The sequence below is a fragment of the Ambystoma mexicanum genome, chromosome 6p, assembly GCF_040938575.1.
Source record: "Ambystoma mexicanum isolate Mex_15411 chromosome 6p, UKY_AmexF1_1, whole genome shotgun sequence".
Taxonomy (NCBI): Eukaryota; Metazoa; Chordata; class Amphibia; order Caudata; family Ambystomatidae; genus Ambystoma; species Ambystoma mexicanum.
In genome coordinates, this window is record NC_090935.1 from 294,435,590 (window position 1) to 294,463,361 (window position 27,772).

At 44.7% G+C, this 27,772-nt stretch overlaps 1 protein-coding gene across 4 annotated transcripts in view; it reads left to right on the plus strand.

Annotated features, from left to right (window-relative positions):
• WDR7 (WD repeat domain 7) overlaps nt 1–19,096 on the plus strand; it is a 2,460,073-nt gene extending 2,440,977 nt beyond the window's left edge. For all 4 annotated transcript variants that reach the window (XM_069627029.1, XM_069627030.1, XM_069627031.1 and 1 more), the window contains one exon: nt 12,501–19,096. In XM_069627029.1, the coding sequence (XP_069483130.1) occupies nt 12,501–12,704 (204 nt within the window). In that variant the 3' untranslated portion in view covers nt 12,705–19,096. The remainder of the gene's footprint in view (nt 1–12,500) is intronic.
• The last annotated feature ends 8,676 nt before the right edge of the window (nt 19,097–27,772 follow it).

Here is a 27,772-nt window from a genome sequence, read left to right on the forward strand (position 1 = left end):
GAAGGGCAGGAACCTGCATCATAGACTTTATTTAAGTATCACGCAATTTGTCTATGCTAGTACAAACATTGCGGGTAGAAGGAAAACAAAGTAGTGACCACAATTTGCTAATAATGACTTGGAGAAATCGGTGGAAGCTCAGATTTATCCAACTAATCTAGAAGTAATACCGGGACGGAACAGACTGAAGATTAAAGGGAGGAAAATAGGCTGCCTTACAGTATCACTCAATCAGGAAATTCATTGTATACTAAGACAAAGAGAAACTGATATGGTAGACTATCCTCGACTCCTTAAGACGTACCCAAAAAAAAAAACGACGGGTCAACAAATCTATTGTTTATCATCGACATGCATTCGACTCAGCTGTTACGGAAAAAAAGAAGTTAAAAAACAGTCTGATCTGTAAACTAAAGAAACAAAATATACCGGGGGCGAAAATAAAGATTCAGAAATTAAAACAACACTATAGAAACTGGTGGAAGCTGCACAGGAAATATTGAATCAGAAAAGATGCAGAAAGAATGCTACAAAAAATAAGTCAAAAGAACACAGCTGAGATATGGACAATGATCAACAAATTGGATGCGCCTCAGAAAGCCTTGATGGCTGATCCAGTTTCGGCATATCGGTGGATATCACACTTCGCAAAGTTTTTTGACAATAACATCTTGAAGCAACGTAAATAAGAAACGAACAGGCAACCATGGGAAGATCTACATATCAACCTGGAGTCAGTAAAAGACGTGCTACTGAAACTAAAGAATTCGAGAGCTTCATGTCCCGAAGCAATGACAAATGCCTTACTCAAAGAAGATCCCAACGAATGGTCAAAATTTCTAATGTATTTATTTGAATACATAATGAAAATCAAAGCAGTTCCAATCTCATGCAAAAAGGCAGTGATCGTCCCCGTCTACAAAAAATGTGCCCACTCGGACTGGGCAGTTACTGACAGATAGTGTTACTGGACGTTGCAGGGAAGGTATTTGCCACACTTGTACTCAAAACTTTAGCAAACTGGAGTACGGAAATTAATTGACAGGACGAATAGCAATCAGGCTTTGTGAAAGGTGTGGCAAACTCATTGAACATATTTCTTATAAACATCTTAAAGGCCCTAACAGAAAGGAGCACAGATAAATATGTTTATCTGGCCTTCATAGACCTCTCACAGGCATTTGATACCATCAGCCTTGCCAAAATTGTGAGACTAATTGACAAACTGGGGGTGTACGGGACAGATCTTAGAGGCAGTTGGCGCCCGAACTGTTTAAACTGTTTATTGCAGATCTAGAAACAGCCTTTTAGGATATTAAATGTTTCCCCCCTAAGATCTGCACAGTAAAAATACGGCGCATTCTGTATGCAGACAATGTGGTCTTGTTGGATCTGACGCCAGTAGGACTACAAAGGCAACTGGACGCGTTGCAGAAATGCGTGGAATTGAATGATTTAAAAATCAACCCGGCAAAGTCACAGATCTTGATGTTTCAACCAGGCAACAAGAGGCAACCCAGGAAAGGGAAAATGTGGGTTATACAAGGACACAAAAATCCCAGAGGTAAACTCTTTAATATACCTGGGTGTGTGTTTGAGCACAAATAAAAGAGATCTACCAAGAGTCGAACTATTCGGAGCCAAAGTCTTCAACCTGGAAAGCCAGGGAAGAATACTGCTGAAGAAATTCTGTGGGGTTTCAATGTTACCATTAATAACCTTCTACCGTATGAAGGCCCTTCCGATACTTACCTATGGTGCAGAAACCTCCTTTACATTTGGTGGAGAAAACTGGGCAAAGATCGAAGGACAATTTTGGAAGAGAGTGCTCCGATTGCCTTAAAGTACCCCCGTTCAAGCCATCAGGATGGAGTTGGGCCTAACAGCAATGAGTACAACAGCTCTATGGAAATCCTTAGGTCTGTACAGGAAGTGTACGGATGACACCCAACGGGGAGGCTTCTCAGAATTGGGTAAAGTACTTGTGGCCGACGAAAACAGAACACTATCTGAATGGCAAGCAGTCTGTCAATGAATCTTGAATCAGTTGGATGAATCAGAACAAAGCCTATGGGAGAACCCAGATAGGGTTGAAAAAAGAACTGTAGACGCAAGATTGGATCATCACCCAACAAGAACGCCAGAAATTCACACTGTACTGGAGGCCAATTCAGGAATCAAGAAAGCTGAACAGCCAGCCGAAATATTTAGAGAAATTCCCAAACTGGTACTTTAGGGATCAGTTCCTTAGATTTCAGCTAAATCTGTTCCCGACGAGAGCAGTATTGGGGTAAACAGAACGAATCTTTGAGCACGTGCAGACTATGTAAAGAGTATTCATATGAAACTTTGAAGCACTTGGTACGATATTGTTCAACCATGAGATATGTAAGAATCATGCTATTGACTGAATTTACTACAAAATATGGCTCCGGGACGATGGAAGAATGATGGGGGTAGCATATCCCACTGACAATGGCATTGATAAAACTATTGCTAAAGATATTTGGTGACATTAAAAAAATCTGAGTAACGTGATGTATCTAATTTGAAATGTAAGGGTAATGATGGCAGAAATCTGTTTGTGGTTGATAACGGTAAAATACCACTTCATATTATTTGATTTGTGTGTATGAAATCTGTGCTTTTATTAATCTATGTATTTTTGATAAATGGCAAAAGGTTATCTATGTTGTGTAACCAGAAAAGCCAATAACATTTTTTAAAAAGAGTGTTTTCAGAATTTTTAACAATACTTTGGTGTAGTTCTTTGCTTTTGCAATTTTGTCGTTTAGGAAATTCTTCTTGCCATCGTACATTGCTGTTTTGTAGGTTGTTTCCAAAACCTTCCAGGTAGATTTATGGTGACAGATTTTGTCTTCAACCAGACACATTCAGCCTGTCTCTTAGGGCCTTATTACATGGTAGGCGGTAAGGGTTTACCGGTACCGGTAAGGGCACCGGTACCGGTAAACGCTTACCGCCTTACTACGAGGTCTCTTTGCGGGACCCGACCTTAACGACTGGTGTAGACCAGCCGTTAAAGTTGGGACCCACAAAGGGACCTTGGTGCTAATTACGGTACCGCAATTTGCGGTACCATAATTAGCTCCTTCCCCATTCCCATTGAGCCCTATGGGGCAAAAATGGGAATGGGGAAGGTCCATGGAGAAAGGGGGAATTACTGCCCCGCTATCCTTGGAATGGGGTGGTAATTCCCCTTTTCTCCATGGTTGTACCGGTAGCAACCATGGTGCTATTAGCACCATGGTTTACCGCATAGCGTGTAATGAGGCCCCTAATCTTTTTATGCTCTTCGAGTGTCAGTGTAAACGAGCTATTGTTCCCATCTCTCACTGTGATCGTTTTAATTGGCGCTAACCTGTCAAGCATGCAGGTCAGGTTCCGCTCATAAGTGGTTGCCAAAGCATTAGAACTGTCCTCATCAGTGGTGTTCCTGAGTAATAGGGCAATCCCCTCAACAGAGGTCAGTGGAAGTGATAATTTTTTTAGATTCCTATTTTGGACTTTTTTGTGTGGTTTGGGCTGCTTTTTAAACAATTGCTGAGGGTAGATCTAAAATTCAATAAAGAAATGGTCTGACCAAATGCATGGTCTTGTTTCTGTAATTCTGACATCCAAGTTTCCACTTATCACTCAGTCTGTTTTGCCCCTGATATGGGTGGGGTCCTGATTTAATATGGTAAGATCGCAGTTATTGGGGCCTATTTCAAGATGAATGGCTCTGGGGTCTGATGTGTCTCCCCGTCCGCGATTGAAATCCCAGAGGATTAGCGTGGCATTAGCAGGTTTGCTAAGGGTTTGCTGCATTTGAATGAGCTCTTAAAAAGTTAGTTTGGCTTTTTATCTGGGGGGGGGGGCGATACACAAGAATGATATTAATACAGGAGGTGTGTGTAGGGGTGCATGGAGAGTCTCGCACCCTGAGCAGGTTAAATGGGTTTCGTAAAGATGTAATTCTTCCCTGGCTATGATCGCCGCCACATCACCCCTCCCTCACTTACCGTTTGCTCGGTTTTGTGAGAAGAGTACATATTTATCTGGTACTGCTAAATAGATTTTCAGACCATTAAAGTCTTGAAGTCAAGTTTCAAGCGAGCGTTGAGGAGAGATGCATTGAGAACATGGTTGCCTGGAGTCTTTTCACTGAGAGGGGCATTGTTGGAGATTTCTACCTGATTGATAGATGTTATTTGTAGATAAACCCCAGGATGTTCGTAGGTCTGTTGGGTGGTAGGAGCTTCCCTGGGCTCATGGTCAGGTTGATTGGTTAAATGGGCGTTAACAACGGTACCACTGCTACCATCCTCCCCATTCCCATTGAGCCCTATGGGGGCTCAAATGGGAATGGGGACGTTCCGGGTCCCGCGCAGGGGAATTATCAGGCCCGCAAAGGTCAGAATGGCACGGTAATTCCCCTTTCGCGGGAACCGGACCTGAGTTTGGGGGTAGCCATGCCCTTGTTAAGGATGGCTACCTCCAACCTCGTAATGAGGCCCATAGTCTTCTGAATTGTATTTACAGAGAAAGACGGCCATTTCCCTAGATGGGGAAGGTTAAGTAAAGCTCTGGTTAAGTTTTCCAGCTCATAAATTTCTCTAGCTTTCAGCGCCCACATTTTTTCATCTGGAAGGGTGTTTTGTTTCCATTCTATAACAATACATGCCCTCACCGCCAAAAGTGCATCATATGTGGCAAACGCTTCAAATCCCCTTCCCTATTGTCAATTTCAAATAGTTTCAACAGTCAATCCCATCTAGGCCTTTAACCCATTCTGGCACCTCTTTCCAGAAACCTTGCAACTTCGGGCATTCCCACCACATATGCCAATATGTAGCCCTTTCCCTACATCTCTGCCAACAACTGGAGTCCTCCTCCGGGAACATTTACAAAAGACGCACCATGTTATACTGCCATCCAACATGGTAATTTCAATCCATGTAATTTATATTGGCATGCAATCAATATTTTGTGTGCATTAAACACAGGGACCTCCACTTTGCGTTCATCCAATGCCATTTCTAGATGGCTACCCCTTTTGAGCTGCTATATTTGTGTCCTCTGAGGCTGCTATCTTGGAAGATTGTTTTTTTGGTTGCCATTTCCTCAGCACGAAGAGTGAAATTCAGGCCTGTCAAGTAAGCAACCTTTTACAGTCTTTACCAAGGATAAGGTGACTCTTAGAGTGTGTCCCTCGTTTCTTCAAAGGTCGTATCAGAGTTTCACCTGTCGCAGACAATTTGTTTGCCAGCATTCTAGCCATATCCTCATCCATCTAAGGCGGAAGAATGGCTGCATAGGCTCGACCACAAGAGGGCTCTGAGTTTTTACATCGCCAGGACTAACCAATTCAGGGTGGAAGACCCATTGGACATAGGGACCCAACTACTAGCCCTGCTTCTGACTCATTTCACACCCCTATCATTCCTCACACTGTGGAATAGATAAGTCAAGAATCATGCTGGTGTGCAGAAAGAATATATATGTATTATTTAGTAGACAAAATCTATATATCACAAGAATGATCACTAGACACCACACCTTACTCTGTGGCACAAACCTCAAAACAAACAAGTTGAACACTATACACTTTTGATAATAGAAATTCACAAAATATCCAAAACTCAACATGTGTATTTTCAGTCCTGCTCTCATGTATAAAGAGACACAGGTCAAATAAACACTTAGAATTATGGGGCCACTCACAATACACCTAATGTAAAGAATTAAGCAGAACCCTGGACATGATGGAACTATTTAACTTTACTATATATTTTGCATGAGATTTACTTTAAATAACATGCAGCACTTTTCCATTGCAAAACACTTTTCATGTGCAACACCATTCAACTGTGACATCCTTGCGCTCGTGCTATTTCTAACAAGGTTCTAGCACAACCAACTATTAAAATATCTTTCTTAAATGTAAGAAACCTTTTTCCTTTACCACCCTTCAGTGAAAAATCTCTTTTCAATTCGGACTCTTTCACACTCAGTAGTTTAATCCGTTGTTTCCCTTGGTTTAACCTGGAAGACACTTATACCCCGCACAAACCCAGGGATTCTGTTTATAATTCATAACCCCTCTGCTTTAAGGCATGGTCTGGGGAGTGTTGCATAGTTGAGAATTCTGTTTTTTTTTTTAAAATGCACCTCTCCTTTTTAGGGAATTTTTTGGGTTGGCAAGAATAATGTAGGGATACCCAATTACTTTAAAGGACTATGGCCTCATTACGAGTCCGGCGGTAGCCGTGATGGAAAACCGGGCAGGCTGCCGCCGGACCAGTAATTCCATTCCACCTCCGTGATTGCCAGACTCACCGGTGCATTACAACCCCAGTGACCCAGTAATTCTGGAGGCAGAATTCTGTTAAGCCTCTGTTAAACCCCATTCCCATGGAGTCCCATAGGGCTCCATGGGGATGGGGACCATGGAAACACCAATTCCGTCTATGACAGAGCCGGTGTTTCCATGTCCGCCTGCAGGCAGGTAGGTGCTGTTACTCCCGCCAGGTCAGACTTGGCGGGAGTGACACCTCCCGCCTGCAGGACTCGGAATCAGCCGGTCCGGAAACAACAGTGGCGGCCGATTTACCGCCACCATTGTTTCCGGAACAGCTGACTTGTAATGAGGCTCAATATCTTTATCAGTGCTGGGAGATGGCTCAGAGATTTTGAACTTTCCCAAGCTTGCAACCCGCGTTCTTTGACTACATGGGAATTACTTGAATTATTAGTTATTCAGAAAACACTAGGGATCTACTCCTGGATACCCGCCCCCTGAATATTTATTTAGTGGAAGACATTCATTTAAATAGAACCCCACCAATGCTTTGTTCTGTTGGACACTTTTACTCACTTAGAATTTCTCTGGGTTTCATGGTCAGGAAAAGTCATCAAGGCTCCTGGATCATCTCTGGGCAAGAATAGGCACTTGGTTAGATGGCCTCCCCAGGTTCAGTCATGGATGCTTCCAGAATCTATCACTCTATTTGCCCTCCAGGTTCCCTCCAGATTGTAAGCTTTCTCCTGGTCTAATCCACCTCCTTCTGTCTTTCTTCCAATTATATTATAGAGATCCTTTCAGCTTGAACAGCTCAGATCATTTCAGACAGCTCATCATTCTGGACATACCCCTCATTTTGGAAAGAGATCCCCTTTTCCCATTGTGGGACTCCTAATTGCACCCCAAAATATCTAAATGTTCATGTGCCAGCTTATTGGCTCATGATTTGGAATGGACATCGATTTGTCCTCCCCTTAAACAAAGTTACTAGGCTTCATTTTTGGGTGGTATAACTCCACCGATTTTACCACTTCAGTTATGGACTTAAAAATGACAATTTTCCAATTTACAAAAAAGAGTCACAAAGTATATATTTTTTAATTGGTCTGATCGTGCCCGACGTAGTGCACTATGTCCCATGTCGGCATGTAGTTGCTGGTATAACAATTATCACAAGATTATATATACAGGTATCTAATTTAAAAAGCTACCATCTTCTCGACCCTCGGCTCTGTGACTTTTTATGGGACGCTAGGATCACATTTTAGCTTTCAACGCTGGGTCCCAAGGTCAGGTTTTTATTAAATTTGTATCATTGGATAGGTCTCTTCATAGGCATTTTGGAAATATTTGAATCATTTTCGTGAGAATTATGGTTCCTGAGATAATCAATAATTATGATTTCCCACAGCACCTATGGTAATCTCAAATCATATGCATAATTTTAACTTCAATTACACATCACATTTCTTTTCTCCACCTAGATGCAGGTCCAGCCATCTGTATCTTGTTGGTTCAGCCTGCGGTAAAAAAGCACTTGACATTCTTTCAAAGTTAATGGCTGGACCCTGGGTTTCCTCATCTCTTTTTATTTTATATTATTATGGTGTTTATTGAGCGTGGACCTAGCTTTGAGTAGCAACGGAGTGCTTTACAGAGGTACACATCAATACAGATGCATAACAGAGCTTTTCAAAGTAACAACAGAATAGATATACAGCTGGGGGTGGGCTACAGAGGAAAGGTACAGTGGCGCAAGGGGGGGATGTGAGGTCTAGGTGCTGAGGTGGAGAGATTCCTTGAAGAGGTGGTTCTTGAGTTATTTTCTGAATTGTAGGAGCGAGTCTGATGCTGATGGGTAGGAGGTTCCCTTGTCTTGGGCCGTAGGTAGCGAAGACTTGTGTTCTGGTCCTTTCCTTTTATGAAACGGCGGATTCAAGTCTGCACGGGTCCTGGCTTCTGGTGGTGCTCTGCCTGCCGGAGATGCTGAGTTTCTCCTCAAGGTAGCTGGGTGACTTGAGGACGACTGCCTTATAGATGATGCAGCAAGACTTAAAGGGGATTTGTCTGTGCAGTGGGAGCCAGTGAAGGTCGTTGAGGGCTGGGGTGTAGGGCACTTCTCAGGCGCACAAGGGAGGGCGATGGGAGGCCTTGTCCCCATTCAGGTGGGATAGGACCAGTGCTTGAATGGTGGATCTAAAGCTGTCCTGGGGGAGGAAGAGCTTGGCTTTCCGCAGGAGGGAGTGCTGGTCTTGGGAGGATAGCTCAGGGGCAACGTGCTTGCCTTGGAAGCAAGACACGGAGCACCACAGGTTCGATTCCCGGGTCCGCGCTTAGAAACCTCGGTATTAAGCGCGTTATAAATAACCTATCATATCATATCATATCTGATACCAATCTCCTGAGGCAGATGGGATAACTCCACCTCCTGACATTGTCTGGCGGTTTTCTGGTGCGTGCCATCTGTCAGTCAGCCCAGGCAGGGACCGCCAATTGAAGTTTAATTCAGTGTATTTTTTTAGCGTTCGCATCCGTTAGCTGAGTCTTTTGTTTTCAGAGTAGGTCAAATCACCACCAGAACACTTTGGTATGTCCCTTTCCTGTCTGTGAGCTTCAAAGAGATTTACAGATAGAGGGGGGAGGCAGAGCTTGAACCTTGCATCTGATGGGGGAAGTTAACAGGGCTTATCCACAAGTTAACATCAACTTATTATGCCCAGATACTAGTATTTTTGAATATTGCAATTTCTTTATACATGAGGCCTGCTTGAATGCTTGACATCCTTTCACATGTACATTTTGCTCCTGCAGCATGCCAGAAGTGTCCCACATCACATGATGATAAATGTATTTTGCTTTCTCTGGCAATGGAGTTTCCTCTGTAAACAGTTCCGTTCAAACCAAGCTGCAAAAATGTATCAATTTCTCCAAGGCAGCTTTCTTTTTCAGGAAAGTGCATTTCATTGTCTCAATAACCTGAACAAACTGCAAGTAGTCCAAAATAAAGCCCTCCGCGTAGCCACCGATTTGCGCAAACATGACCACGTGTCTAAAACATGGAGATCCCTCCACTGGCTCCCAGTCAGGTAAAGAATACCATTCAAAACGCTCTCTTTCACTCACCAATGCCTAGCCAACCTTCCCCCATCATACCTTATCCCCCACAAGACCACTGCACCTCTCCTACAAACACTGCCTGGAGACCCCGAGATGTAACCGCAAAATAGGATGAGGTGTAAGCTTCCCAGTTCAGACTGCCACCCTCCGGAACAAACTTCCACCCTACCTGCTAGCTGAACCCTCCTACCTACCTTTCAGAAATAATCTGAAAAGCCACCTTTTCAACTCATTGACAGTGTACTTCTGTGCCATTATCTTGACACTGTAACTAGCGCCTAGATGCCCATGGGCTACGTGTGCTGCTATACATGCCTAAATAGATAAATAGAAGGTAGGCCTAATTTCTTTTAGGCATTGTCATTCAAACACAGGGCACTCTTCATTTTGACTTTTCCTTTTTCTGAAACCAACATTCAGTTACTTGATAGTTTGGAATTGCATGCTGATCTCTGCCAACAGTGTGTTTTCAAGATTACAGCCCTTTTTGGCGCAACATGGCCAGGGGCAGTTCATTTGGGTCTTGGGGCTGAATTTAAAACCTACAACTGCTATGGGAATCTATGTTGGATGAGGAATCCGTGGGAGGACATTATCCATTAGAAGAACAAATTACTTATCCCTGGTAATGTTCTTATTGATTGATGTTCCTCCCACTGATTCCTTATCACTCTCCCAGCCTACCCCACAGTTAAGGAGCTCGCTAATATAATATATCTAATTATACAATGACTCTCCTTCAAGCCTAAAGGGCTATTTTCTGTCTCTAATCCCCAATGCAGCTGTGCAGGGGGAAGAAATGACACTTGAGGTCACGTGGTGCGGAGCATGCTATTTGTATCTGAATCGCTGTCACATCCGGTCACGAAGACGGCTCGATGACCATCAATGCCAGAGCACACAGCACCCCCTGATGGGAAAAAGTTTCAGAGAGCTGCAAAGCAGAAGGATATATATATCTAAGATGAGGAATCCGTGGGACGAACATCCATCAGAAAGAACATTACAAGGGGTAGGTAATTTGTTCATCTCATTCTCCTCCCACAGATTCCTAATCATTCACCAAACCTGCCCCATGTTTAGAGAGCTTCATGGTTCCCTTTCCAGCTCCCCCAGGCGGCTAAGCTGCCGAGTATAACCAAGATAAAGAATTTGTGGGAGGAGAATCCATCAGAAACAACATTACCAGAGTAATGTGTTCTTCTACCCATGTATGTCGCTACAACCACCCATCAAACGGTAGTTTACCCGGTTCACAATTGTCAACAGAGCAAAATCAACAGATAACATCATCGTGGCACCCAAAGTCATAGAATCTGGTCTCTTTATTCTGCCTCAGTGTTGCATGGACATATTTTGTGAGGCCAGAAAGCACAACTCCAGAAAACTGCTACTTCAATAAATGGAAAAGGTTAGTCATTTGATGTAAACTAATTGATTGCTCACCAGTTGACATTCTTACCTATCTGCTGTATTTATTACATCCTGGGCCAGTTTACAATTCCCTCAAAGTCCACTTGACTGCTCTGGCTGTGTATATCATCTCTCAAAATAAAGTGTTGTGTTGGAAGGTACTGGTGATCAAACCATTCATGGACGGAGTAAAGCGCTTCCTGCACCAAGTTGTGATTTTAACACAGTATTGTACAGAAACATGGGGCCACCCTTAGAGCCCACACATAAAGCATCTCTTAAAATCCTCACTTACAAAGTGGCCTTTCTAGAATAGTGATTGAACTTCACACTCTTTCAGTAGATTAACATTTTGTCGCAATAGAGAAAAATAAGGTAATATTCGGAACACATCCATGCATTCACCAAAATGTATTTTCAACTTTCATGTAAACCAGTCCTTACAATTGCCAGATATATTTTAGAACACTCAAACTCGAAGCGAAAGAGAACCACATACACTTGATGTGCAAAGAGCACTCTTGTCTTATCTGGACCAGAACAAAATCTCTCCACTAGACAGTGATTTGTAAAGTTGAACTTTGTACTCAATTCACACTTTCACACAACACTACTGTTCAAGCATTGGAAGATTCTCAGGTAGGCCAGGCAGTACTTGAACATTTGTTTGCCCTTGTTCCTTTAGCTCACCTACCTCCTTCTTAAATTACTGCCTGCTAGGCTAAACAAAGCATGTGATTCTAAATAGATTTTCAAGTCTCCGAAGGAAGGCATTTTTTACCCAGTCCTTCTTTGGCTTGTATATGTTTTGAGTCACATGCGCCCACTCTTCCTCCTTGCATTGGAACTGGAATACAAATATTTACTCCCTCATAGGTGTGTGTGAAATTAATGCCAGCAAAATTCACCTTCAATTCCATTTCGCCAACGGAGCAATTCTTTTTACCTGCTTTACCTTTTTTGTTTTTTTAGCCAATTACGTTCTCGTGATTTTTTTCTTTCCCATACCTTTCTTTTTTTGGCCCCTAAAAGCAAAATGTTGTGGAATAAATTACATTTCAGACAGAGAACCGAACATTCAATTTTATTTCTTGTAATGTCATTTTTTAAAGACAGATTTGTGTGCCACAAAAAAGAAATTCCATTTACAAAAAATGAAATTTCAGGTGGGGCCAAGCCAGAAAAAGCTAAATTTGCTATGCATGTGGAATTATTGAATTTTGCCATAAATTCACCAATTTTTCTGTACAGCTCATTTTAGAAGTAAACCACATCTACTACACATACGCTAAGTACTTCACTTCAGACATAAAGAGCATCACTGTTGCCATTATGGAGTTTGAACAAACCCCCACACTGGTGGCTATGAAAAATGTACTCTGAGTCACTCTTCGCAAGGAGGAGATATCAAAAGCTGAGGAATCTGTGCAAGCAGTACAGTATTCATCAGAATGTTAATGAAGGTGAGTAACTTGTCCTTCCTGTTAAAATGTTCAACTAAAACAATAAGCCATTCTCTGTCTGCAGTAATACACGATAGCAATGTAATTTAGAAAATCTTGAACGTAAAGTATCGCCCTGATCTACCCTTCACTTGTATTTATATGATGCACATGAATATATAACTGAAGTGTTGACTTTTCCTTCTTTTTTTTCTTTTCAGATGAATACTTCACTTTTGGGAAGCATTGGCATGCTAAACTCTGCTCCTCAACTGCGATGTATCAAAACGTATCAGGTGCCTCCTGTCCAGCCTGCCTCCCCCGGATCACATAATGCACTTAAATTAGCACGGTTGATCTGGACCTCCAATCGCAACGTTATTCTGATGGCTCATGAGGGCAAAGAGCATCGGTTTATGGTGTAAAATCATTTATTCCAGTTCGGTTCCATTCTAGTTTTGGAATTCCACACTAACCTCTGGTGTGTTGCACTTCATTCCCAAAGCGTCCTCCAATGAGAGTACCAGAAAGCTCACTTTTTGGGATTGCTGTGCGTCAATCCGGCTACAGAATTCTGTAGAGCAGAAACCTCTATTGAGACTTGGGCAACTACCTTGCTATTCTTAGTTGTTGACCTTTTCCTGAGCAAACTTGCATTGTGCATTTGTTCCAAACCATTCATGGAGTGAAGCTAGTGTGCATGTGTTGTTAATTCTGTTTGCCTGTTCAAAGGATCTGGAAAGAAATCTCACTTTGATCTCAAGATCAGCAGTTAGAATTGGAGGCAGTCGTTGAACTGCTAAGGACTTTGTTCGCTTTGCTCTCAGTGGTGCAATATGGTGATGCATTGATTCCATCTCAGCCTAAAATGACTTTTGAAATACCTTTCCGTTTACAAGAAACTACTAGTTGGGCATCTAAAGGTACCCAATTACCAAACTATGGACCGTGTTTCCCATTAAATATTGAGTTTTCGGTTTGAGATCAGCTTAGACTTCTCATATCAAAAGCAAATGCGTCATGGTTTGCAATGGATATTGTTGTTTGAAACATGACACTGTTACACAAATTGTATCAATGCCCAAAGAAGTCCAAAACCTCATAAACTAGAAGACATTTCTGATCCACATTTAATGCATCAATATCAACTATAGCTATCAGACTTATTTCTATACATATCTGTTCATTTCAAATAAGACTGGTTTATGTTCTGTAAAATATGAAAGAATACAAATATTTGAAACCATCCATAAAATGCTATTCTATTTATTATGGGACACATGAATAGTTTGCACCACTTTTCGCTATTGTATTTTTATTATTAAAGTTAGTAGTTTTCTTCAAGTGAAGGCTTAATATACTTTGGTTGAAAGTATAAAACGGATCAACTTGTACCGCTCGTGGGAAAAAGAGTTTATAGAACTCATGCAGGATTACAATAGAAGCAAGAGTGACCTTTAGGATTTTGTTTCAAGGCTGTTGTACAGTGTATGTTGTTGTTAGACTATTGAAAAAAAATGTAGATTAAGTGACTTTGACACTGGCATGTATCACTTATTTATAAAAATAAAACATCTATATGTCTCTTTTTCAAATGTACAGATTGGTTGTTTTAACCCAGCAGCACTATCTTAAATTGCAATATAAACTTATGGCACGGCTTTGTGCTCTAATGCAAGTCTGACCCAAAGGCAATTTCATTGAAATACTCCTCCCAAAGCATTTACCTGTGTATAAACACTTCTGCGTGTTTGTTGACAGAGAGAACGTATGTATGCACACATGCATAAACTAACTTACAAATATTAATAATTACCATTCCTCAACCCTCTGCATGCAATTTTGCCATAGGAAGATATCGCAACACCTTGAAAAATGCTTCAAAGAACAATTTTCAAACTTAATTCTTCCCAATGGTTTCATCCACACCTCAATCCCAACGTTACTCTACCTTGAAATTGTTGCAGTTCAGGAGGTTAGCGAGAGTACATCCATTCCAGAAGGTGAGATGATCTGTGATTTTAGGCAGGGCTTTTGGGAGTGATTTTCAAAGCCTTGCTGCCTGCACTTAATGGCAGCCTTCTTTTCTTAGCTCTGGCAGATGTTGCATCGGATTTCTTAGATATCTTTAATACTATACTAAAATATATCATTAATTTAAAAGGGAAGCTGTTTTCTAACCACTTTTTTTATGTTTAAGTTCTGTCTAACTCTGGTACACAATGTCACATGAATTCAGACACGTCGGACTTAAATGATATTCAGACAAGGTCTTGTTTCAGCAGACAATGTTCACAGATGTGCTTCTTAGATCGTGTAGTGATCGCTCACTCTCCATTGGGCATTCCTATTCAGGTGGGTAAGGAATAAAGCAGTGGGCAAGGCTTTCTAGCTTCCGGCTAGTCTTACTTGGTGTAAAAACTAGTGGGGATCCATTGCTTTTGTTTGTTTTTGTGGGTTTGACGCATCTGAGTTTCTGCAGTTATAGGCAATTTACAGGTAGTCGTTTTTTTCTGGCAGAGATAACAAACCCACCATCTTCTACCCAAGAATTGGCTTTTGGGTACCGCTGGAGAAAACCTGATCTTTCAGCGGGTACCATTGACGACATGTGGCATTTGTACGTTTTTGGTAACCCCTTCCACAGCTTTATAGACACACCTGTTAACACTGCAGCTGTAGGAAGCACTTGGACAAGTAAGCCATAATGATCCAAAGTCTACTAGGTGCTTATGATAGACCATTATTAACAGATTTCACAATAAGTAGTACAATTATTAAATGTTTTGAGTTTTTAAGCATAAGACAACCTCTTTATAATACTGGAGCAAATTGTCTCTATTCAAGTGGACTGCATGATTATATGCAGCACTATTTTTGGCCGTGTTGAGATGTCCAGGTAAACGGTTGATATCCAACCAATAAATAATAGAGGGATTCTTTCGAAGAAATATTGCCTGAGTTAGGGTTACTGGACTGTCCACTGAGACCTGTCCCTGGGTGCTAGACTAGCCAGGCCCCTTTTTGATGCTGCCACTACTGGCTACGCTCAGTGTCACCTGTCCTCTCCTTTTGCCCTTTCTGCATCCTTCTCTGTGTCTTTAATAAAGGTACCAAGAGTGCTTCTTTCATTCTCCTGGGAATTATGCAGCCTTGTACAAAATGTTCACTAAATCTAAGTCTGATGGGGTACAATGCCTTCTCTACATCTAAACTATTGACCCTTCCGTTTAGAAGGTGGCAGTTTAAAACCTTCTGATGTCACAGCATCACACTTTGCTGTTAGTCCATACCATTTATTTGGGGATTGGCGAAATATCTTCGCTGTTGAGATTACAAGATAAAACCTTCAGTTTTTCATTGATTTTGCAAAACATAATCTCTTACAAAAGGAGCCTTAAAGTCTCTTCATCCAGTCCCAATGTTGGAGAGCTTTTGAAGCAGAAATTATACAGAAAAAATGTGGGCTTACATCATATTTTAGACTTGAAACTACACAGTGCATTTCTGAAACAAGACAAGGACAGGATTGGTACCATGTCTTAATTACAATCTACTCTAGATGATTTGTAGTCCTGCTCCTATATTTGATGGATGAATACATCTAGATGGTTATTCATCTTGCTCACATTGTTACCAAGTCAAAACGCTAGTACTTGGACTTTCTTTGCCTTCTGGTTTTTTATCTCAGTGGATATGGTAGTTGTGTCTTATCTTTAAGTTCCTGGAAAGTCGTAATACATTTTTATGGGCTTCTAGCCTAATTGTGTGACTGGTCTTTCATGCTACTGAAGCATCTGAGACGTCTGTGGTTTGTAACAGCTCTTTGTTTGTGACATCTGCCCATAACACCAATCCTACACATGGCCCATCTCTTCTGGAGAGGTTTGATGGCACAACCCTGCCTACCTCAAAAGCATAACTATCACTGGGTGTTATGGTTGAAACAGGTTTACTTTCACTGTCCCCTGAATCCATGAAGTGTCACAGGACAACTGAAAAGTCTCATCCCATTAGTAACAGAAGTCCCAGAGGCAAAGACCTTCAACTAAGTTGAATCAACCTGTGCCATCCCTGGTTAGTTAAAGGTGGGCTGCCTGCTGTTTATTTATGTGTTGGTTTCCTATGTGTTGTCTGCGATATGTAGCTACCTTTTGGATACATGACTGTAACATACGAGCCTATAGATCATTGAAATCTGCTGACAGAAAATGGGTTTCTTATTCCTGCATCTGGAATAGTTCTGTTGTAGCCACTCCATGCCATGGTTTGGGCCTAGTGGTACCAGCGCTGGCTGTGCAACCGAAGCATTAACGGAATTTCTGTTATTTGAAGCTTCTTGATTAATAGACGCTATGTGTTCCATAAATCATTTTTGCAGTTACCTTGTGAACATTTGGGAGCGGTTTAAGGACAGTGTTATGGTGAACATTTGGTTTGTACTAGTTGATGGAGTGTCTTAGAGTGTATACTTTCTGTCCAATTCCCAGCCCCTTCCACAAGAAGAATGGAAAAATATATTCTTCAAAGAGAAACTGTGGAGTCCATGTCCCCATTTTACCATGTTTTGAAGATGCTGTATTGTTGCTTGAGGGAACACGGCTGTATTTATTTAAAATCAAACCATTCTTTCAGTTTCTGCAAGGCAGGAATTACTAAATTGCATTCTGCAGCAGCTCTGTTGATATTTTTACATTGACAACCACAGAGAAAGCGCTCAGGTCTTGTGGGGTTAGGTGATAACATCTAAACACTTGGCTCTTAATCTGTTCAAGTGATAATGGCGGTCCACTGATTGTAAAAGAGTTCCTTAAAATGCATTGGGTTTCTTGAAAGACTTGGAACGTCTGAGCACAATGTTTGTATTTCTCTTACTGTACATTTAGGCTCTAGGCTGTCTAAAAATAGGTGGCTTATGAGGTCTGTCACAGAATATATATTATTTTGCAGATTTTGCCTGGTGAAAAATCTGAATATTCTGTAATCTGTAAGTGAAGTACTGAACACCCCTAAGTAAATACTGTAGCATAAGAGTTCATCTCCTTTCAGATAGAAAGGGGTGTTTTGGTATCTCTTGCTCATGGTCAGATATATCCTGGGGTGGTTAACCATCTTCATTGGCAGCCTTCTATTTTGTATGCTTCATTGTGTGCGGCTACGACTATTCCACCTATCAATCATCACTTCTGGAAGTTTGGTCAGTGAAGGCAGAGTTCTTCGTTCAGATGAACCAAACAATAGATTTCACACAAATGTAAGTCCAACTGTGGGTATATCCTAATTTTATTTAAATCCGAAAAAACCTGTTTATACATTTTTCATTGGAGAACAGGGTAGACCTCCAGAAAAAGGTATCTTCAAACATTCAATATGAGAGTTTTCGATCATTTGCCTTAGACAAAGCTGAACATTCATAAAACATATTTTTAAAACTATGGAGATATCCCAGCCATTGCAAGGCGTTTGATAACTTGTATGCAAACTGTTCACTTCGTTGTATGCTCCAAAACAACACTTTGGATCAACTGATCCCTAAAGGGACAAAGTTCACTCTGTCTATCTTTGCTTTATTCTTTAGACTTGTGCTCATTTTCAGGAACTATAACTTAGTTTAGTGAGCATAAATCTTTCCAACGCCACTGTTTCCACTCACACTCAGTGTTAAGCCCGATCTGGAAAGGCTCTGGTACAACAGTTAACCAAAGGAATATTGTTGGGGATCTGTCTTACTAGTGAAGTACCGTTTAGGTCCCTAATCAATCATTGAAAATCCTTGGAGAGTCAAATGCGGTGAAGAACAAAGGACGTCTGCAGTCACACTATTTGAACCCATGAGTTGAGAGGAGGTGTTGATGCCATTGTTCTTTCATTTATTTATGATCTGTAAACAGAAGAAGGGTTACTTGATTGTCAATTGTAGCATTATTCCACAATACTTTGTGTTGTGTATTTATGGAGGTCGAAAAATTAGTGAGGCTATAAATGTACCTTGGTAACTTCTATTTCAATATATTTTTTAAAAACAGTTTTGCATAACATTAGCTTTACAAGCTCTTAATCCATGATGTTGCATTCACAGACAATAAGAATGTTGATAATGTTGTTATGATGCACATTTGACAACCTTAGACAAACGTTTACATCTGTAATTAAAAAGAACAGATGTATCTCCAATGGAATTCTATTAAAATATTATGTCATATAGCTTGGGTTTAATAAACAGAATAATATTTCTTGTTATTCTTAATTTAATTTGATTATGTGATTGTCTGCTATCAGCCACATGAACTGTTCATTATTCAAATAAAAATAAAGGCATAAAAGAGGAGTGAGCGTGGGCCATTTTGCAAGTCTTCAGCTGTACTGAGAAAGCTTGGCCAGCGATCTTGTCAAAATGGCTGTACAGCCCGGCTGAAGGGCATTGATAATGTTTCTTCATTTAACTGTCTAACCATGAAACCCAAGCCCCGATTTCAGTGACTTTGCCATTGCCTCACACTTCACCGCAGCTTGTTGAGCAGCAGTGTGTGTTGTCATTCCATTGTGAGCTTTTAGTGTTATTGATTTGGTTGTACTTTATGTAGACTTACCGTTGTACATGCAGTGGTCTCTGCTGCATCATTGGCAGTTTACAAGCAAAAGGAGGACATGATATGACACATGGATGAAAATGTTGCAATGATGTTAGTTGATGTGTTCTGTACATAATTTAATCCCACCGGAGAAAAAACGTGCTTGTTCCATTTGATAGCTATGTATTGTACTAGATGTTCCTGTGTAAATATTTATGTGAAATAAAAACCAATATTGGACTGAATACTAGCTGTTGAGTATTATGTGTTTGGCTTATGTTGATGTGAACTCCGATATGTCTTTTACTGCATAGGTGATGCTTGGTGTCAGAACTGAGCCCAATAAAGTGACAAACGGATTCAGTTTGGCTTTGTCCACATTTACTTTAGGAACTGTCCTTTATTTTCATTAAAGGTATCCTCATTTAACAAGGTGTTCTCCGGCACTAGGATTATTTTGTGAGATGGTAGCCTCCCATAGAGGGACAACAAGCATACAGATACAACATGCATTCAACATACATAACCTTTAAGTGACACCAATAGCTGGCACATCTTTGCAGTTGACACTTTGTGGCCACAGGAATGGCATCCAAAGTTGTATACCCAAATCTCTTAACTTCCTTAAAAACATTTCAATGGATTGCCTTTCTCCCGCAGATTCCACATCAGATAGATATCCCCGTCCAGCGTCAGCTGCTTGGAAAAATGTTCGACAGGGGGCGTAATGGACCTCCACTCAACCATCAATCGTCGATCCGCCTTGAGTCGGTGCTCGATCGTCAGCCCGTACATCGTGCGTTGTATATAAACTGCGTCACTATGGCCCATACCTCAGTTCCTTTCTTCTGTACTCTCAGCATGCTCCTCTTGAGGGATACTAGCGAATTCTTCAAATTATTGACTTTATTTGATGTTATTCAATTAAATCCCGTCATCGCGAGCTGCCATGTCTGTGCCCCAGATTTTGGGATTCAAGTGCTGCTCGTGGCTCCAAGATGTCGATGACCGACCCATATCTGCATGTGGTGCCTTAGCACAGGTCATGACACCGAAGGGTGCACATCCTGCGGCAAAATAAATGCAACGTCTCTTCAGGAGTGGGCAGCCAAGCTCGCAGTGGGCCGACCACAGTCCAAGTCACCGGCTCGCAGTCGAACGTTCGGTCTACGGAGGCCGAAACTGAGGGGCCCACACCTGAGAAAGAGAGTAGGCACCAGCACGAGGCGAAGAAGTGATCACATTCTACAAACCACTCATCGTCGTCCTTGCACAAAAAGAAGAGGCATCACCGACACCTAAGTGACTCAGAGTCATCATCGGAACGTGGTAAATCGTTGGCGGGGCCGGCGTCCAGGCAGGAATGGGAGGACTTTAAATCACAGATGTTGGCCATGTTTGAGAAGGCGGCTGTGAGTGCGGGAGAGCCCTCGAGACAGCAGACCCCGGAAGCTACAGTGGCGCCCAGTGATTACGGCCCCAGGGTAGCAACGTTACGGACACCATCAGTGTCAGGGGAAGACTTTGGGCTTGGTGCTGAGCAGGCTGGGCTGCCCTTCAACGCCAGGACCTTCCCGCAGAACTCTGAGCCTGATCATTCTCAATATGCTGCCGGCACCCAGAATCCTGAAGGACAGGCCCTCAACGCCACCCATCGGTGATCGATCCTTCGCGCCACTATCTCGATCCAATTTCTTTGGGTCGATTGCACACATTTTCGGTCCAAAGAGCAGGAAGACCAGGGTGATGTCAACCCCATTTATTTTGGCGACTGGCAGGGCAGACTATTTCTCAAATAAACAAAACCCTCCTCTAACTACATAACAGTACTGCATATGAATGCACGATTTTAGATTCTTTTGAAATGCATTTTTTATAGTCCACAAATAAACAAGCCAACAATATATACAACTGTACATTTAAAACGCATATTAAACAATTTCAAGTGCCTTGTGCTTAAAGAGTCTCCGTGCTCAGTACTATCGTCTCTGTGAACCTCTTTTTGTGCAACTAATGCAGCTAATCTAAAGATCTTGTTAAGGATCTAATATCCGTTGTATTGCCCAACATGTTTCATTTCATTTGATTCAGACTCAATCTTAGCCTGCTAGCGGGGGAACCTTTATGGCCTCCGTGACCTCAGGTTCGAGTGGTCACTGATGCGTCCTTTAAAGGTTGGGGCGCTCACTGTGAGGACTTGCAGGTGAGCTGCCATATGGCACATCAACAGGCTGGAGTTAAGAATCATCAGGTTCGCCCTGAAAGCGTTTGCTCTGTCTCTACAGGGGAAGCATGCCCTGATCTTGATGGACAATACGGTGGCCATGCACTACCTGAACAAGCAAGGGGGCTTGTGCTCCCTCCCCCTCTGCAGGGAGGCGATGTAGCTTTAGTTCTGGCAGTTGGAGATCCAGATCTCGATCACTGCAGTTCATCTGGCGGGGACAAAGAACAGTTTGGTGGATGCTCTAAGCAGGCAGAGCACGATCTTACATGAGTGGAAAATGTGCCAGGAAGTCCTAGAGGAGGTCTTCTCGCTCTAGGGTACACCAGTAGTGGATCTGTTTGCCACAGAGTCCAACAAGAAGTGCAAGCAGTTTTGCTCGAGGGAATGCCCAGTGAACGGCGCTGGGGAATGCGTTTCTGGTGGATTGGACATCTCCACTACGCCTTCCCTCCGATTCCCATCATCCTGTGGGTTCTCGGGAGGCTGAGGAGGTTTCAAGCAACCCTGATCTTGATCGCCCCGGATTGGGCAAGGAGGACATGGTACTCGGACCTTCTAGACTTGCCCACCTCTCCTGTTGCCTCACCGCCCGGATCTCCTAACCCAGTCGGAAGGTTGAGTGCTCCACCCAAACCCGGAATCCCTCAACCTACATGCGTGGCTCTTGAGAGGATGAGATACGATGACTGGGACGAGGTACTCTAGGTGCTTGCTGGCTGCACGCAGACCATCTAAAAGATCTCTGTATGCGTGCAGGTGGTGAAGATTTGAGGTGTGGTGCAGGGAACGCGTGATTGACCTTATATATTGCCTCACCACTACAGTGATGGTGTTCCTTCTGTCACTGGCCTCGTCAGGCCCTCAGGTCATCACAGTCGAGGAATAATTGACAGCTCTGTCTGTGTTCAAAAGTTCTCCGGATCAACGCTCTTTCTTCACAATCCCAGTTAAGGCTCAATTCCTGAAGGGTCTTGTGAATAAGTTTCTGCCTATTCCTTTCGTTGTCCCGGATTGGGATTTGAACCTGGTTCTGACCTTTCTGATGACGGTTCCCCATGAGCCGTTACCTACTCTTACGCCTCGTCCCCTTTCCTCCATACTGCATGGGCGTCCTTCGCTAGAGACGGGAAACTGGACCTTTTTCACCAGAGAAAACCTTCTTCCCCTTTAAATTCAGAGGCGCGCTGAGGCGCGGCCCTGGTATCATGAGCTCCCCTGACACCGCCCACCGGCACCAGTCCCCTTTTCTGCATCAACAGGAACGGGCCGATTTCACCAGCGCGCCTGGGTTTGACTACGGCCATGTAATACCACACGCTCTTTCCCGGATACTTTCTTCTGTCTTTTTTGTCTTCTGCCACGCTCCTCCCCGGTGCATGTCAACATCAGCGGGCTTTAGCAGGTGTCCAGCCTGCGAGGTGCTCTTCACTACATCAGATCCCCAAAATCTTTGCCTCCGCTTCTTTGGCCCGACCACGGATGGGAGGGTTGCACCATGTGCAACACACTTTCTTTGCGTGATTTGAAGAACAGACTAGCTAGGTGGAGGGAGCTCTTTGAGAAGTCGCCTCCAGAGGACTTGAAGGACTTTGTCAGACATAAGTCAAGGCCCAAGGGAGGGCTGCTCTTTTCCAGCGTACCCCGCAAGGGTGACTCCTTCCCAAGCAAACGCCCAGACGGGAGGAACTTCTCAGGTTCTCAAACCGGCACAGGTACCGAGGCTAATTCAGCTACCGGCCGCCAGGCCAAGGGGTCTGTAGATCTTTCCGGAGACAGTGCTGAGGGACTGAAACATTCTTTTACTGGGTGTACACCCGAGGGGCTATGCCCTTGTACCAGCAACATGGCTGAGAGAGTGCTTGCACGCAGCACTGGCATCAACTCTGATGTGGGTGACACCCCTACCAGGCCTTGGCCTGAGGTGCAGGGTAGGTCTCATGCTCCATTGCCAAGAGTCCTGGAGGAGGCCGTGCCCAGCGAGCCAAGCAGCACGACTTCGGCAAGTGGTATGCAGCCTGAAAAGATGGCCGCCGCGCCAGACAGGATGACCACTCGTCCGATACCGCCCTAAGGCACTGAGCAGGTGTGAGAACGAGTTACAAGGTGGGACTGGTGTCAACCAGGTACGTGGCCTACAGCTTATCCATCAGCAGCGCAGGGCAGGTTTACCCCGCAAACAGCTAGACAGAGTGCACGCAGGCCTGAGTAGCTACCCATATCACCTGCCACCCCACCAGCCTGCGAGGACAGGTTCTTTGAAAAGTTCCTCACGCTCATGAGATCTCCTCAGTTTGGGTCAATCCTTAGGGATGTAATCAGGGACATGCTTTCCGGCCCCTCCATCTCTGCCTACAGTAAATTCCTCCTGTGGCTCCAGCGCCGCAGGCCCCGGTGCAGTCCCTGCTGCCCATGTCAGCTCCTTCAATTCTGGCTCACCGGCCTCCCACAGTTCCGGCGGTTCCATACCAATCCTCCGCTGCAGCCTCTGGCTCCGGTCTCCACAGCTCCTCATCTCAGCCCTCGGCGCCCAGCACCTCTCTGCCCGCTCCGGACCAGCCGGACGCCCTGGTGGACACAGACGAGGAAGAAGACCCTGGCCTTCCATGAACGACTCGCAGGTCTGGCAGAGGCCTCCAGGATTGGAGGTCCAGGCAGCCTGACCGTTCACCGAGTCAACACCGGCGCAAACAACAAAAGGCGGGCCAAGGGATTTTTTCATTCCCACTCCTATGCACCAGCCTCAGAGGGGGGAAAGAAGGCATGATGCGTCCCTTCAGGTCCATGTGTCTCCATTGGGAGGCAGGCTTGCCCATCATGCACAGTTTTGTCGTCAGAGGTTTGATCCTCTCAGTAGTATCCACGGGGTACCACCTACCAATCCCTTCCTCTCCTCCCTCATCCACTCCCACAGATTGGGACAGCAACTCTGTTGGCAGAAGTTCGGTAGCTCGTCATGAGCCAGGCCATGGAAGGCCATGGAAGAAGTCCCAGCCTCCCAGCAAGGAGTGGGCTTCTATTCCTGGATTTTCACCATACAAAAGAACCACCAGGCTGGCCTGAGAGTTGTGGTGGACCTTTCCACCTTCAACCTCTCCCTCCCTCTTCAGAAATTCAAGATGGTTATGCCAGCACTGATCGCAGAGACATTGTGCTGGGGAGACTGGATGTGCTCCCTGTATCTGAAGGACGCTTATCTACACGTCCCAATTTGGCAGCCGCATTGTTCCTTCCTATTATTCTGGATCATGGGCTGCCACTTACAGTAAAAGGTGCTACCCTTCGGCCTCAATTCAGCCCTCAGGGTATTCACCAGGCTCATGAATGCGGTGGCAGCCCTCCTCAGGGTGCAGGGATACCACGTCTACCCGTACCTCGACAACTGGCTTGTCAGGGCGAGCTCTCCGGGGGCGGTTCATCACGCTTCCTCCATCCTTTGAGCTGGGTTTTTCAATCAACCTCAAGAAGTGTCAGCTGCAGCCTACGCAGGGCCAGACCTTTCTGGGCCTCACATGGGACACAAGCTCCGAGAGAGTTTTCCCCTCGGAGGACAAGTTCACGGCCATCAAGAGGGCCACTACTCACTTCCTCACCCGAGAAGTGGCCTCGGCCTGGTGGTACCAACACTTATTAGCCATCATGGCAGCGGTCCTACTGGCCGTACCCTACATGAGACTCAAAATGAGAACATTGCAGCTGCACTTTGCAGCCTCATGGAATCTGGAGCGGGGCTCCCAAGCGGAGCTGGTCAGCATTCCGCCTTCTCTACTCCCGGACTTCACATGGTGGTTCAGGGACTGCAACCTGCAGACGGACAGGCCCTTCCGGCAGCCAGCCCCGCAGGTCACCATTACTACGAATTCCTCCCTGGAAGGCTGGGGGGCCACGTTGGACAACCGCAGTGTCCACAGAGTCTGGTGTCATGATCTCTGCTTCCAAAAGGGCAGGGTTTTCCCAACTCCCTTGGAAGCAGATCCATAACCCAGGTTCCGAGTGCCAACCAGTCCCAATTGGGACCTTTTGGACCCAGTCCTGGCGCCAGTGGCACCAGGCTCATAAATATGCCCAGTCCCAGCGCTGGAAGCGCCGGGCTCATAATGCTTGGGTGGACTTACCTGCAGCAGACCATGCTGCTTACTTGCCTGCCAGTTGAGCCTCTGATCCTCTTCTGTTTGGAACTACTTTTCCTGTTGGGTGGGGCAGGAGCCACTCCCTAGGTTCAGAACACTGGAACTCTTCTGGAAAGCAGGAACTCTTTTCTTACCTAGGCGTGGCTGTGGAAGGAGACACCTAAGCACTACAGGAGGCTATTTAAACCACACCCGATGGATGAATCTTGCTTTGCGTTATTCTGCATCCTCTGCAGCAGAACGCTCATCGTGTCTTCTGCATCTGATCCTGGGCCTAAGGAAAAAGGCTTACCATCCTGAATCCAGTCTTCAGCAACACCTATAAAGACAAGAAAGAACAGGTTAGCATTACGGTCTTCAGTGACAGCTCTTCACTTACCTGGTCCATCGGCTGTCACCAACACCTCGCGCTGCATTCCGACATCTGAAGGACAAAGGCTTACCTACTCTTCGTGCGCTCCGGAGGTCTTCACACTGCATTCCGGCATCTGAAAGACAAAAGCTTACCAACTCTTCGCACGCTCCGGAGGCCTTCGGCGCTGCATCCCGCATCTGAAAGACAAAACAAGGTGCGTTTAAAGACATTGGGGAACTTTAATACTCACGTGCCATTACTCCTTTCCACATCTAACCCAGTGGGTATTCCGGCACCCTGCAGCCGCTCCGAACTTATACCTGCAAAATAAAAAGACAGTTAGAGCGCATCGTGAAGCAGGCAACAAGCGCTTACTTACGTGCTTCCAGGCGCTTCTATTCATCACACGGGCTCCATCTTCAACTCACTTCAGCCCGTCATCTACCATCGCCGGAACTCTGCAAAACAAGAGACATCATTACTAAAGACTTTAAAGACATTAGAATTACTCGAAACCTACCGTTCGTGCAGTAAACGACGGACAGCAGTCCTCTGAAGTCAAGAGGCCTGCTCCCCTTATCCAGTGAAGAAACTGGTTACAGCACCCTGCCCCGAGGCAGATGGAGAGCACAGCGTTCACTTACCTAAGGTGAGAGCGTTAACCTTCGGGGTTCTACAGGAGAAGAGAAAGGGAAGAAGAGAGAGACATTCAATAACCCAGTTCATTAATCCCATATTTTCTATCTGCAGACATCTTACCCTTCGAGTCAGACATACAGTGCACAGAGGTCCAGCCCAAAGAGCCAGCCGTGTGTTACACATCACCTTTGAAGATACGGTATACGCCCAGTCAAGACCGGCGCCTCTACGGGAATCAGGTGAGCGTTACATCTGGACCCTGCAGGAGCAGGAGTCTCATATTAACTGGCTGGAGCTGAAAGCCATCTGGCTAGCTCTCAAAACTTACCTTCATCTCACTGGGGGCAAGGTCATCCTCATCAAGACGGACAACTCCACCAGCATGTACTATGTCAACAAGCAGGGTGGTACCTGGTCCCCTTCACTGTGCAACCTAGCGGTTAGCATGTGGGACTGGGCCCTGCAGAACAATGTCTACCTGAGGGCCGTCCACCTTCTGGGGGAATCCACTCTGGAAGCAGACAGACTCATACTGGGAGCGGACAATTACGAGTGGCAATTTTACGATCAGGTGCTGCTGGAGATCTTCAGCAGATGGGGGCATCCTCAGGTGGATCTATTTGACTGCTGAGACAACAAGAAGTGCCAGCAGTTTGCGTCCTGGAATGGGCAGGGCCCCGGCTCGCTGGGTGACGCCTTCCAGGTTCAGCGTGAGCAGTATGACAGCATATGTCTTCCCTCCTACACCCCTGATCCTCACGGTGATCTGCAAAATAAAGGAATCATGTCACCTTAGCATCATTCGGATAGCTCTGTGGTGGTCCGCGAGACTGTGGTTCGCAAAGCTTCTCAGTCTCTCGGACAGGCTTCCCATTCACCTGCCGCTAGATCCAGCTCATCTCCTGGCTCAACAGGGGGGCAGGGTCATCCACCCTGCCCCACAGAAGTTAGCCCTTGCAGCGTGGTTCCTGAGCAGGTCACGCTGAAACACCTGGATCTATCACAGGCTAACCTAGAGATCATTCAGGGTGCTAGGAGCATGGCTACTAGGAGCCAATACAAGAGTAAATAGTTGATGTTCTGTCACTTGGCCGACTCTAAGAAGATTGACCCCCTTAGGTGCACATTGGATGACATACTCTCCTTCTCTGCACACCTTGCCCACTCAGGGGTGCAGGTGGATACATGCTGCACCTATCTGGCAGCCATAGGGTCCTACAGAAATTCAGAGGAGGAAGTATTCTCCTCTTCCAACCCAGTGCTATGCGGATGTTACCCAGCTCATTTTCAGGCTACCCTCGTCCTCCTCTTCTCCTTCCCTCATCTCTGACTGTCTTTCTGCTATCCAGGAATGGTGTGCCACCAACGACCTCTGCCTTAATGCCAGTAAGACCGAGATTCTACTCATCGGCACACCCACTCCCTCCTTCCCTGCAGCTCTCTGGCCGGCCTCTCTTGGCCCTCTTCCTGCTCCTACCTGCAAGGCAAAAAACCTCGGGGTCATCTTCGACTCCACACTCTCCTTCTCTCCTCACATTTCTGACGTTTCTAAGAAGTCACACTACCAGCTGCA